Source organism: Monodelphis domestica, chromosome 7, assembly GCF_027887165.1.
Source record: "Monodelphis domestica isolate mMonDom1 chromosome 7, mMonDom1.pri, whole genome shotgun sequence".
NCBI classification, from domain to species: Eukaryota; Metazoa; Chordata; class Mammalia; order Didelphimorphia; family Didelphidae; genus Monodelphis; species Monodelphis domestica.
The window spans coordinates 173,918,004-173,930,691 of NC_077233.1; the positions used below are offsets into that span (position 1 = coordinate 173,918,004).

The 12,688-nt window shown below is 42.3% G+C and overlaps 1 protein-coding gene across 4 annotated transcripts in view; it reads left to right on the top strand.

The window, feature by feature from the left end:
• Positions 1-10,371: 10,371 nt before the first annotated feature.
• MGRN1 (mahogunin ring finger 1) overlaps positions 10,372-12,688 on the top strand; it is a 137,290-nt gene continuing 134,973 nt past the window's right edge. For all 4 annotated transcript variants that reach the window (XM_007498744.3, XM_007498745.3, XM_007498746.3 and 1 more), the window contains exon 1: positions 10,372-10,666. In XM_007498744.3, coding sequence (XP_007498806.1) covers positions 10,579-10,666 — 88 coding nt within the window. In that variant the 5' untranslated portion in view covers positions 10,372-10,578. The remainder of the gene's footprint in view (positions 10,667-12,688) is intronic.

Sequence of the window (12,688 nt, forward strand, 5' to 3'; positions counted from 1 at the left end):
ACGGGTAGCAATTTCAGGAGCAATTTACCTCGACTACATATCCCAGAAACCCTTTGTTTATTTGCATAGTTCTGTTAGGAATGATGTCAAATGAGTGAACTTGGACTCCTCCAATGAAAAGCAATGGGGTGTTAGTACCTTACCATATAAGGTAAACAAATCTGGTGCCCCCAATGAATTTATGGTAGAGGTGGGAACTGGGCTGAGGGCCTTGGGGGGTTGTTGTCACGTGGTGCTGGTTCTGGGACTCCAGCCAGCAGGGCAGAAACGCTGAGAAAGGCGCACAGTGTTTACAATCAAGCACATGCGATTTCCTGTTTATGTAGAACGGAGAGATTCCTTGGGCAGCATTGCTCCAGCACAATAACAAAGAGGAGGTGGGAGATCTGCAGCCAGAAGAAGGCAGATGTAGCGGATGCTCCAGTCTCGTTACCCAGCCACTAAGCAAACCCTGCTTTGTCCTCGTTTGAAACTGGGGCAGTGCAGTCAGGCTCCTTCCTAAGAGTGCAGGAATGATTCCCTCCATCCGGAGGGTGCCAGGAAAATTAGGGCTGCCTACCCCTTGCTAACTCAGCTAAGACAGGAAGCACCCCAGATCGTTTTCCGTTCCAGAGGTGGCTGAAATTAAGGTGGAGAATTCGCACAAATAAAGAAAAAAAATCTTGAAGCACACAGCCTTCGGACCAACAGGAATAGTGTTTTTATGGAATTTGAACTCAAATATATTGAATTATATATTGATTATATATTATATATTGAATATCATAATTACATATTGAACAACAGAGGAAGAGTAAGAAGATGTTACAGGTAGTGTTAGTGATGGAATACTATATGAGCTAAAAGACATGATAAGCAAGATGATTTGGAAAGAGCTGCAGGAACTGATGTAGAGTGAAATAAGCAGAAGTGGGAGATCATTGCACACAATAACACCAATATTAGAAGATGATTATCTGTGAAAACTTGGCTACCTTTCAGCCATGCAATGATCTGGGACAATCCTAGAAGGCTTATGATGGGGAATTCTATCCACCTCTAGAGAAAGAGCTCTTGGAGTCCTCTTTCACTTAAGTGTACTTAGGGTTCTATTTTGGGATTTTGGTTATGTTGGAATGTGCTCTTACAACAGTGACCAATATGGAGGTGTGTTTTGCATGACAATGAAAAGAAAAGAAGACAGTTAGGGCTTACTCTGTGACCCTGGGCCAATGGCTAAAGAAAAATTCTGTTCCTATTTCCTCTTCTATGAAATGTAGAGAATAATAACCTTTCCTGCCTATTTCTCAGGGCCTTTGAATCAAAAGAGAGAATGTAGGTTTAAGTGCTTTCTAAGTTGTAATATGCTATGCAAATGTAACAAAATAATTATTATTATCAAAAGGAAAAGGCTAATTCCCCTTACCTTGTCCCTACTCCCCTCTGGGCCTCAGAATCTGCCATCAGACCAAATGTTACCAAACTTAGAGGGTCAGAGCACAGCTAGCTACATAACTCAGCTATATATATATAATTGAAGCACCTTACCGTGTCCACTGGAGTGGAAGGTAGACAATATAAGGGACAGTTTAGTTAGAGAGACACAAGTTAAAAGGTTATTATATGATAAGACAGCTGCATGTGCCACAGAATGGAATAGTCAGGAATCTATGGAAAAGGAGAGTCTAAGGCTGGTCCTTGAAAAATGGATGGCATTTTGAAAGGTAGAGAGGACAGGCATTTAAATGGGGGGAAAACAACAATAAGAGCAATGGTGAAGAGGCAGGAAATGCAATTCATTTTGATAAACATTTATAAGGCACCTACTATGTGTGCAAAGCTCTAAGGGCTGGGGATACAAAGACTGTTACTGTCCTTAAAGAGCTGCCTTCTAGATGAGGGGGAGGAAGGGGAAATACAAAATGTGCTTAAGCAAGTCAATACTATATATGTCCAGCATGACCTGCCTGAATCAAAGAAGGTGCTGTTCTGTATGAACAAAGCAGAATTGCAATAGCTCAACCGAAATGTGAGATGATGAGCACATTTTGAGACATGTGCATCCCAAATGTTCATGCAGGCTATTTGTGCCCGACCTGTGGTAGAGCCTTTTGAAAAGGCTCATATTGGTCTGATCAGCCACAGTTGGATACACTGTATGTTGACCCCAACAGCATGATGTCATTTTGGTCCTCTTCTGGTATGAAGGACAAAAACAAAACAAACAAAAATAATACAAACTATCTTCAAGAGAGGGAAGAATTCTGGAATGCTAACAGCTTGGGGAGAAAAACCTGGCAAAGTCTGTATAAGAAGTGGCAGCTGAGCTGCCCTTTGAAAGACTCCAAAGATTCTATGAAGTAGAACTGAGGAAGTGAATTCCATCCCTGGGGGACCACTTGCTTTAAAAAGTAACCTGCAGGGAATGATAAAGGCTTGACTTAGTTATCCTAAGAGTTCATATTGGATAAAGACAAGTCTAAGAAATCATTAGAGAAAATAATTCATATTAAATTCTTTAGAGAAATTACACGTTTGGGACATATCCATAAATCATCTTTGAGCCTGCTGTCAAAGAAGACAGTTATAACCTCCCATAAATAAACCTGTCTCTCTTGGTTCTTCCTTTATAGACTCCTGGACTAGAAGATCAAAGGGCTATCCTAAGGGAAGTGAAGGGAGAGGGGCTCTCACATTTTAAAGCCAAGTGATCCAGCCATACACAGTGGAAAGAGCTTTGGCTCTGGTTTCAAATCTGACCCATGACCCTACCTGTATAACTTTGGGGGAAATCATAACCTATGTGAACTTTAGTTTTCTCACCTGTAAAGTGAGGGATTTGGGCTGCCTGGTTTCCAACGTCCCTTTCAAGCTTCAATGTCCCCTTCAGATATTTGAAAAATAGCTAAGTTGACACTTTAGTTCACTCAATGTTGAGCATGCATGCAGTGACAATAGTGCTGAGCTCTACAATAAAGCCCTACTCTGATCCGTTACTGTTGCATCAAGGTGATGCTGGTTTCTCGAAAACTGTATCAGTGAAGTGATAGTTATGGCAGGTCACTCACAGGAGGAAAAGTTTCGAGTTCTGAGCCTGGCAAACACCTAAGAATCAGCCTGGCTAAGTGGAGAGGATTCTTGACAGGATGATGGAATTTTTTGGCCATAGGACTTCATGATTTAAGGATATAATGAAAAGGGTTGTGATTGGTGTCAGCGGAAAGGGTTGGATAGAATCTGAGATCCTTAAAATATAGAAGTAAACACGTGTGCATCCATGGGCGGCTGTTCAAAAAGCGTCAAAGTGCCAGCCAGCTCTCCCCTTCTCAAACACTAGATATAGGACAGATCCAAGAGATCAGGTTCCCAAAGGCACTGGACTTGAACTTAGGAGCACAGGCTCTACCATCTGGACTTTTTCATTTTCCCTTTCTTGAGCCTTAACTTCTTTATCTGTAAAATATAAATAACAGTATCTGCCCTGTCTACCTTATAGTTGATAGAAAAAATTATATAACAGGCTCATGAAATGGTATTGTGAATTTAAGTATAATATACTCTATGGCAGAAGTATCAGACTGAGACCAGATTAAAATATAAATGGAAAATAATTAACAAAATAAAGATACAATAAAACCAGAATCATGTTTTATATATATGTATATGTGTATATATATACATAATATACATATGTAAACTCTTACCTTCCATATTAGAAGCAAAATTGTATATTGGCTCCAAGACAGAAGAATGATAAGGCTAGGCAAGGGGGGTTAAGTGATTTGCCCAGTATCACACAGTGTCAGAGGGAATATTTGAACCCAGGACTTCCTGTCTCCAGGTCTGACTTTCTATCCACTGAGTCACCTAGCTGTCCCTGATTATGTATACACACACACACACATATATTTTTATATATTTTTTTAATATATTTTTATATATAAATTTTTATATATCACATATTTTTATAATCACATATTTTCAAACTAAGGCAATATGCCACCTGGAGGAATCTTTATATAAGGATTAGTAATAGATTATCATTATTTGATTCAAGAACCTTCTGTGGCTGCCACTAAGATAAAATACAAATTTCTCATTTTAGCATTTAAAACCCTTAACAATCAGGCTTCAGCCTGTTTTCTTTTCTTACTTTCTCTTTCTTCCTTCCTGCCTTTCTTTTTTACACCCTTACCTTCTGCCTTAGAATTAACAATAAATATCAGTTCTAAGACAGAACCATAAAGGCTAGGCAACTGGGGTGAAGTGACTTGCCCAGAATCACATAGCTAGGAAGTATCCAAGGTAAGATTTGAACCCAGGCCCTCCCAACTCCAAGCATGGTTCTCTATCCACTAAGCCACTTAGCTGCCCCTACACTGACTTTTCCAGGTTTATTTCACATTATTCATCATTGTATCATAGGAAAATCAATGTAGGACTAGAAAGAAACCTGGGTGATCACTGACTCCAAACTCCTTATTGTTACAGAGGAGAAAACAGGCCCAAGGAGACTGACTTGCCCAAGTTCACATAGAAGAAAAGTTTCAAAATAAGGATTTGAACCTAGATTCTTTGAATGCTGAACTAACACTCTACCACTCTGCATTTGCTCTAAAATCCAGCAAACTAGTTTATCTGATATTCCCAAAACTTTAAATCCCATCTTCTGCCTTTGTGGCTTTGCAGGAGCCATTCTTCCATCTCTGTGCCTAGAATGAACTTTGACCTCCTTTCTACTTCTTAGAATTCCCAGATTCATTCCAGGCGATGCCTTCTTCAAAAAGCCTGACCTGATTCCCTTGGGCATGAACAATCTTCCTTCTAAAATTATTGTGTTATTTATCATTTATATTCCCCGAATAGAAAATTAGCTCCTGGAGGACAGGGGCCTTTTTGTCATCATCTTCCTAGCTCACCACTCCCTGACATATGATCAATATTTAATAAATACTGTCTAATTGACTGATCCGTTTATCAGTATCATTATAAGCTCTGAGAGTATCTAGAAACAGGCACTTAATACCTGCTTGCTGAATACCTCCCTCCTCTCAGCTAAGAGGTAGAACTAGAGATATAGAATGTGATATATTTTTTGAGATTCAATCGCTCTGTTTTGCTTAGCTGTTTCTCTTTGAAAACAACCAATGATTGGGGAAGGGTGCTTTGAAGGGAAATAAATGGTGCAAAAATTAAAACGTGTTAAGTGTTTGTTAAATTGGGTTATATTGTGATTATTTTGATTATTATTACTTTTCAATGCTACATGGGCAACTCTCAGATGCTGGGAGCTCTCATTTCACAAGTCCCAGAAGCAAGTGAGTGGCTGTTCGGGACCCACGGAAGAGGCAGGCTGGCCAGACTTTGAGAACATCTCCTGGGACCATGGGGAATATTGTTTTGGCACACCTTTGGCATTCCGGGTTCCAGGAGAAATCTGCCAGTCACTGTGGGCTGCCTGGGATGGAGTGAAAGGCATATAGAGGGGTTGCTAAGCAGCAACAGATGACAAGCAGATATGAAGCTTGATTCTAGAAGCTCTGAAAGCAGGAGGCAGGAAAAGGGAGCAAAGACCTAAGAGGCTCCAGAAGAACGGAGGCTACCCGTCCTACAGAGTTGCCAGGTGTGACGAGAATAATCCTGTCTATACAAGAATTTGGAACTGGGTTCTTTATGGTATCTCTCATCATTTGTTGGGAGAGCTCCACCAAGGAATGCTTAGTCTCTTTGCGGTATTGTGTTGGCACCAGAATTCAGACCAGATTTCCCTGAGATACTGGACCACAGCTTTATAGGCAGGAGACCTGGAAATGAAAGCCTCAGCAGCATCTGTGAGAACAAAGAATGAATTCAGTGAGCCCTGGCGAGCTACAGAGAGGCCTCTGCCAGGCAAGGATCTGGTGTAGGGAACTGAAGGGCAGCCAGTCCTCCTGGCAAAGCTGGTGGGGAAAGGGTGGGAGAAAGGCGATCACCAGGCTACCACAGGGTGGGAATGAGGGCCAGGGAGGCAAGCAAGCCAACAAGACACTTTTCTTCTCAAAGGAGGCAGAACCCTTCTTAATTTGTTTTTCTTTCTTGAAGGGGCAACACAAGGTGCCAGGCAAGTGGGTGCCAACAGTGAAAAAAAAGGAAACTCTCCCAGGCTGTGAGTCAGCCCACAGTCTGGGTGGTATTTATTGAAACAAGGTTCACAAGCCTGGGTCCTACTCTCCGGCTCTCAGCTAGGTTGTTTTCCCAGAGGACCCACTAGTAACCAACTTGACAGCAAAAACATGGGGGCCCTATGGGAGGGGGGATGACAGGCAAGGAAAACAAAATTGTTTTCAGTAAGTAATGATTTGCCCTGGAGACTGGACTTTGGATTCCTCAGTCAGCTAAGCTGGGGCCTGACAGAGGGGCCCCAGGTTTCAGTGGTTGAGTGTACCCTTCCCTATGGCTGATTTTATGCCTGAGGATAGCAGTTTGTGGGTGCCATCAGCCGTTTCCAAGCACCGACAGCTCCCTTCTCTCTTCTCCATCCTACCACCTGCCCTGTTAAGTGGGCGCTATACAAACTGCTTGAGGAGCAGTTTGAGGTGCCTTGGGCACAAACTGCTCAAGGAAATGCAGGAATTGATTTGTGTTATTTTGTATGATGAATAACACTAAACCAATATTAACATTCCTTTTTAATTCCCCAGAGACCAACATTTTTTACCAATTCAAAGATTCGATATATTTTGGTGGTGAATATTGTTCAATCTTGTCCCTCACCTCATCCAACTCTTTAAGGCAGCTTGTTAGGGCACAGAGAAGCCCAGAGATTTTCTTTATTTTCTATAATATGTTCAGTAGAATTAGGATTAGAACACAAAGGAAGCCCCCTCCTACTTGGGTATGTTTTTTGATATGGCCCTGTGTTTCCTACCCCTCTGAAGATCTGAAATAGTTAAATTTTTTTCTTTAATGTTGGTAGGATACCTGCAAACCCATACTCTGTATTGACCTGATAGGTACCCCATAACTGCTCATCTTTTTAGCCTTCTTTTCTTCTCTCACCAGTCCTAGGAACTCCAGCTTTCATTGTAGATTAAGATAACACTCTCTACCACTTTTCCTTCTATGTAGCTTTATTGGGTCTTCAGGTCTCATCTCTGCCTTGTAAGATTTTCTTCACCCAAATCCTATATTTCCTTCAAGATTTGGATCAAGATTTTACCTCCTTTAGTCAAGAAGTCAAATAGAAAGCATTTAAGAACCTAGTGTATACCAAGCACTGCCTTCTCTGATGTTTTCTTAGCCTAAATTTATCCCATCACAATCTTTCCCATTTATATTATATTCTTATTTCATACAAGTTTTTTCCTTCCCAACTAGATTATAAATTCTTTAAACATAAAGACTGCTACTACGTATGCATCTATTGCAATGTCTCTTTTCATTGTAATAGATTCTTTAAAAGTAAATTTTTCATAAATGGTACATTTTTCCTTTTCTATCACTTACTAGTTTCTTGAAATTTGTCAAATTAATCTCTGAGATATCTAAGTTTCCTCCTTTGTAAAATGAAGGGGAAAATGAAGATAGATCCTTAATGTTTCTTCAGCTCTAACACTGATTCTACCTGTTTATGTTATTATATTCTAATCATTGGTTATCTTCATCCCCAATGAAAACTTCTACAAATGAGGTGACCTACATCAAGTGCTTTGCAAATCTTAAAGTGCTACATAAATTCTAGCTATTATTATTATGAGGTCAAATGAGGTGACCTACATCATGTGCTTTGCAAATCTTAAAGTGCTTCATAAATTCTAGCTATTATTATTATGAGGTCTTACTATTTTGAAATATGTTTTATGCATGCCCACCTTATCTATGAGGAAACGAGAAGTGGTTTCCTATTGCCTCCAGAAGCAAATACAAGATGCTCTGTTTGGCATTCAAAGCCCTTCATAACCTACCCCCCTCCTACCTTTCCAATCTTCTTATACTTTATTCCCTACCTACTCACTCCTCTATCCACTGACACTGGCCTCCTGATGATTCCAAGAATAAGATGCTCCATCATTCAGCTTTAGGCATTCTCTCTGGCTGTCATTTGTGCCTAGAACCCTTTTCCTCCTCAGCTCTTAATACTATCTTCCCTGACTTCCTTTAAGACCCAACTAAAATACCTCCTTCTGCAGGAAGTACCTTCCCTCTTTTAATCATTTTTGACCTATCCTATATATAGCTTGCTTTGTATAGATTTGTTTGCCTGTTGTCTCCTCTATTAGATTGTAAGCTCCTTGAGAGCAGGGGCTGTCTTTTGCCTCTCTGTATACCCCGTTCTTAGCAGAGCACCAGGCACATTATAGGGGCTTAATAAATGTTGATTGATTGATTGAAGAAAGAATAGCACCAAGTGGATTCTGTGAAGATTGTTATTCCTCCTTCATTAAAAAAAAAACAAAAAAAATCTTTCTGTCTTAGAATCAATACTATCAGTTCTAAAGCAGAAGAATAGTAAGGGCTAGGCAATTGGGGTCAAATGACTTGTCCCATAGCTAGAAAATGTCTGAGGCCAGGTCTGAACCCAGCACCTCCTATCTCCAGGCCTGGCTCTCTATCTACTGAGCAACCTAGCTGCTTCTCCTCCATTTTTCGAAAGAGGACCAATGATATCACAGGGGGATGGGTTGACTTGCTCATGAGTTGGATTTATGTGAAGCAGTTTCACAAAATCTTCTGCCCCATGTTCTCTTCCAGAGACCTCTAAAAAGTCCAATGGCAAAGACTGGTGATAGCCCTGGATACATTGAAGGACCTTGGCATTTTTAATGTCTGACCAAGCTCGAAGTATTCCATAGTGACTGCTTCAGCCCCCTTCATGGCCCTTGGAACAAATTGTTCTCTTCTGCCCATTTTGCTAGGGGAAGTCTTCTCCATGCTTGGGGTAGACATTCCTCTAATTCATAATGGATGTGAGGTCCATTGATTACTCTCAACCTGATATAGCCCCTATTTGGAGATGCTTTTACCAAGGCGCAGTTGCTAGGAATGCTAACAGCTTTTTAGAGTCACAGGTGAGGGTAGGTGAAAGGTGTACACTAGGGTGGATGAGCAAACTTGAAAGGGATTTGGCAAGCCCTCATACCAGAGGTTCTAGTCCTCTCTGAACATCCCTGTGACGATTACACTTTCAATGTAATACCTACCAGGTACTTTGTGTCAGAAATTGGATTATCAATGAAACCTGGCAATCAATGGCTCAGGCAACAGTCATAGCATTCACAATTGAAGTCCCACTCCAATGCTTTACCGCAAGGTACAGGCAACTTTAGGCTCTTGAAGGCTACAGCAGCTCAGTGCCAAACCCTGGAAGAGTTCACCATGCTGGAAAGGCTTCCAGTAAGACTTAGTAGTGGACTCTGCCTCTTGTCTCAGAACCAGCCAAAAAAATTCAGAGGGGCAGCGGAGTAATTAGTTGTTTTAGCCACAATTCTGGAAGACTTGTCAAGTCATAAATGGGCTGCATCTGTGGAGAAAATATTCACATGTATTATTACTTGAGCTCCTTCCGAGTCCTTTTTTTTTTTTGGATTCCCAGAGTTTAGCACAGTCCATAGCACTTAGTAGAGGCTAAATAAATGCTTGTAACCTGATTGCAGATTGCAGGATCCCGCGGCAGGGGATTGGCAGTCAGTAGAGCTTGGATTTAGTTTCCCCTCTGCTAAGTGACGAAAGATTATGTCCTTTGTGCCTCAGTTTGCCTGTCTGTAAACTGAGTAGAACTACTACTTTCCCTGGAATTGCAAAAATATAGTTACACATTTCCCTGGACAAGCTTCAGGGCAGCTTAATTTGCCTAGAATACTGACACATGCCAGCACAGTCACTCCAAACCGTATTTGCTGTATCCGCAGGTCATCTGGAAAACTTTGGCACTGGCCATACCTCCTTAATTCACATACAAGGTGAAAAGTGCCGAAGCACCCCCTGCTGGTCCTCTCAAGCAGAGCTGGGGTCCTGGGAAGTGGAGGGAACCATTGGTGCGACGGCTAGGGCGTTAGATTTCAGGAGAGTAAATGGAAGAGTAACAAACATTAATTAAACATTAACGGACGCTACATTTAAAGGGAATATGATAAAATAAAGTTGTTAAGAACGTCTTTGTGTTTTAAACGAGGAAGGAACGTAAGTTAAGGGACAGGTTGTGGAAAGATTATTTGTTTATCCCCTCTAAGTTTTAAGTCATTTAGTATAGCCCAGAGAGAATGTCAACAGTCTGACTAGCCCGGGTGGTGGAGATTTCTGGGAAATGTAGTTCCCAGGGCAGAATTTTCGCGTTAGGAGCTGCCTCACTCAGCAGCGAGAGAACTTTCTTTCCCATGGCGCTCTGGGTCGGGGAAGAGGGAGGGGAAGGGGGTAGTGGCGTAGGGGCCAGGCGCCGCGATGGGGGTGGGGGAAAGGGGGCCGAGCCGCCACCGCCGTCGCCGCTGTCGCCGCAATCGCTGTGGGTGTTTGCGTTTGGGGCCGGGCTGCTTGGACCATCTCTGGGACATGTCCACTTGAGGATCTCCCGGCACCCCTCGGCCGTCCGGAGCCTCCGTCAGCCCTTCCTCCACCCCTGGCGCCATGGGGTCCATCCTGAGCCGCCGGATCGCCGGGGTGGAGGACATCGACATCCAGGCAAACTCGGCCTATCGGTACCCTCCCAAGTCCGGTGAGAAGCTCTTCCTCCCTGAATCCCGGCCGGCCCGCAGCAGCGCCTCTCTTTGTCAGTCTTTTCCCGGTCCCCCCCTCCCCCCCAGCTTTTCCTGTAGCCTGTTTGTCCCCTGCATCCCCTCCCCCACATTCCCTTGCTTTGCATCCCCCACTTCCCCGGGCCCCCGTCCCATCCCGGGGACAGCTGCTTTCCCATTCAGGAATCTGGATGCGTCTCGGGCAAACTCCTCCGTGGAGCCGTTGTGGGGCAACTTCTAGTCGTCCCACTGCCCTCAGACATGCGACGCTTCCAGGGTCTTGGCACTGAACTGGGAATAAGAAATCCACTGATTGACGCAGAACCCAGATATTAACCTTCTGCTTAGACTGGAGCCAAGACAGAGAGGTTCTCCCTCCTCCTTTCCCACCCCCTTTAAATAAACAAAGCCCTAGATTGAACGGGGAATCAAAACATATTCCTAAAAACTGTTTAAGTTGGCATCAAACTGGAAGGTAGAGGTATTATTTGAACCAAATCTAGGTTTTATGTTATGGTTGGACTTCCTGATTCCATGCTCAGGAATTAGGAGCACTGGTGTTCTTAAGTTTACCTTCTCTAATCCTTGAGGGATCATAGAATCATAGATTTGATTTATTGGGCATCTCAGGTTATCTGGGTTAACCTCATTCTCCTCTTGAGGAAACTGAAGTCTATAGGAGTGATTACTTCTTATTCAAGGTCACACAGATAGTAGGTGGGAGTCAGAATTCAAGACCCTCTGATTCCTAATCCAATGTTTTTTGTTTTTCCAATGGGAAGGAGGCCTTTTCTAATCTCTATCACCTCCTTGAAGACTTCTTTGAGGTTATTAATGGGGCAGCATCTCCATTTGGCCTTCTTGGGATCATTATTTCTTGTGCCTGCCACTCCTTCCTACTAGAAGCCCCTATAGATGTCTTTTTTCCATCTATCCCACCACTTAAAGTTTCCATTAGTCTAGGCCTCTCTTCAGTCTGCCATTTTGGGGTTTCCCCTGTTGTAACTGCTTCCTTCTGTTGGAATGCCAAGTTGGCAAAATTAGGGCATAGTGTCTTGAGATTTTTCAAATTTGCTAGGGCTCACTAAAGTAGAGATGGGGTGAGTGGAGCTATTTTCATAGCCACTGACAAAAACTAGTTGGTGACAGAACACAAATGTACTGTTGTGAGGGACCCTTTAGGGAGAACATGTTTTGACTCTGATAAGAGAAAGAAAAGAGGGTTTTGAGGGCCATGGAGGAACTCATACCAGGTACCCCAAATCTTCTATGCTTTAAACATTCCTTAAGCAAATATTGTTTTAGGAGGATAGTAGAAAGGACATATTTGGGAGAAAGGGGCGCTCAGGGATTGTTTGTAGGGGAGGGACTGGAATTGTGTGGAAAATTTGGTTTTCCCCAGCATATTGCTAATATCTTAAGGCACAGGAAGAACATTGGCTTCTAAGCATCTGGTTATTGACCAGTGAAATTCACTGGACATTACCTTAATGCCCTGATGACCCTCGGTGGTGGTGCTGAAGGATAGTGGATATATCCTTGTACTTTATACTCTCTTGCCACAAAGGTACCAGAGAAACAACTGAAAATTAGAATTCCTCTATTATCAACCTTAGCTTGTGTAGGTAGGGTTCATTGCAACTGACCATAAGTCTTCTGACTTTAGATAGGCACAGTACTTCTTGTAACAGAATAGATTGTTTAAAAGAAAATTAATCTACCTCAGAATTCTAAAGTGGATGAAAGTAGCTGGGAAAAGTGGTTTTCTATTGTTGCTTTCACACAGAGCAAAGCCAAAAGAGTACCTACTTTTTATAATCTCTAAGACCAGATGCTCTTTTCCTTGTCAGGTAATAATCAGTTCCCCCACATAGTATAAGTGATTTTAAATATTCAGAATAATCATTCTCCTTTTGGGATCTGTCATTCTCTAGACTTATGTTGTCTTTTCAGATAACTTTCTTTGTTGATCTATTTCCTGATACAGAGTTTCTGTGATTGTT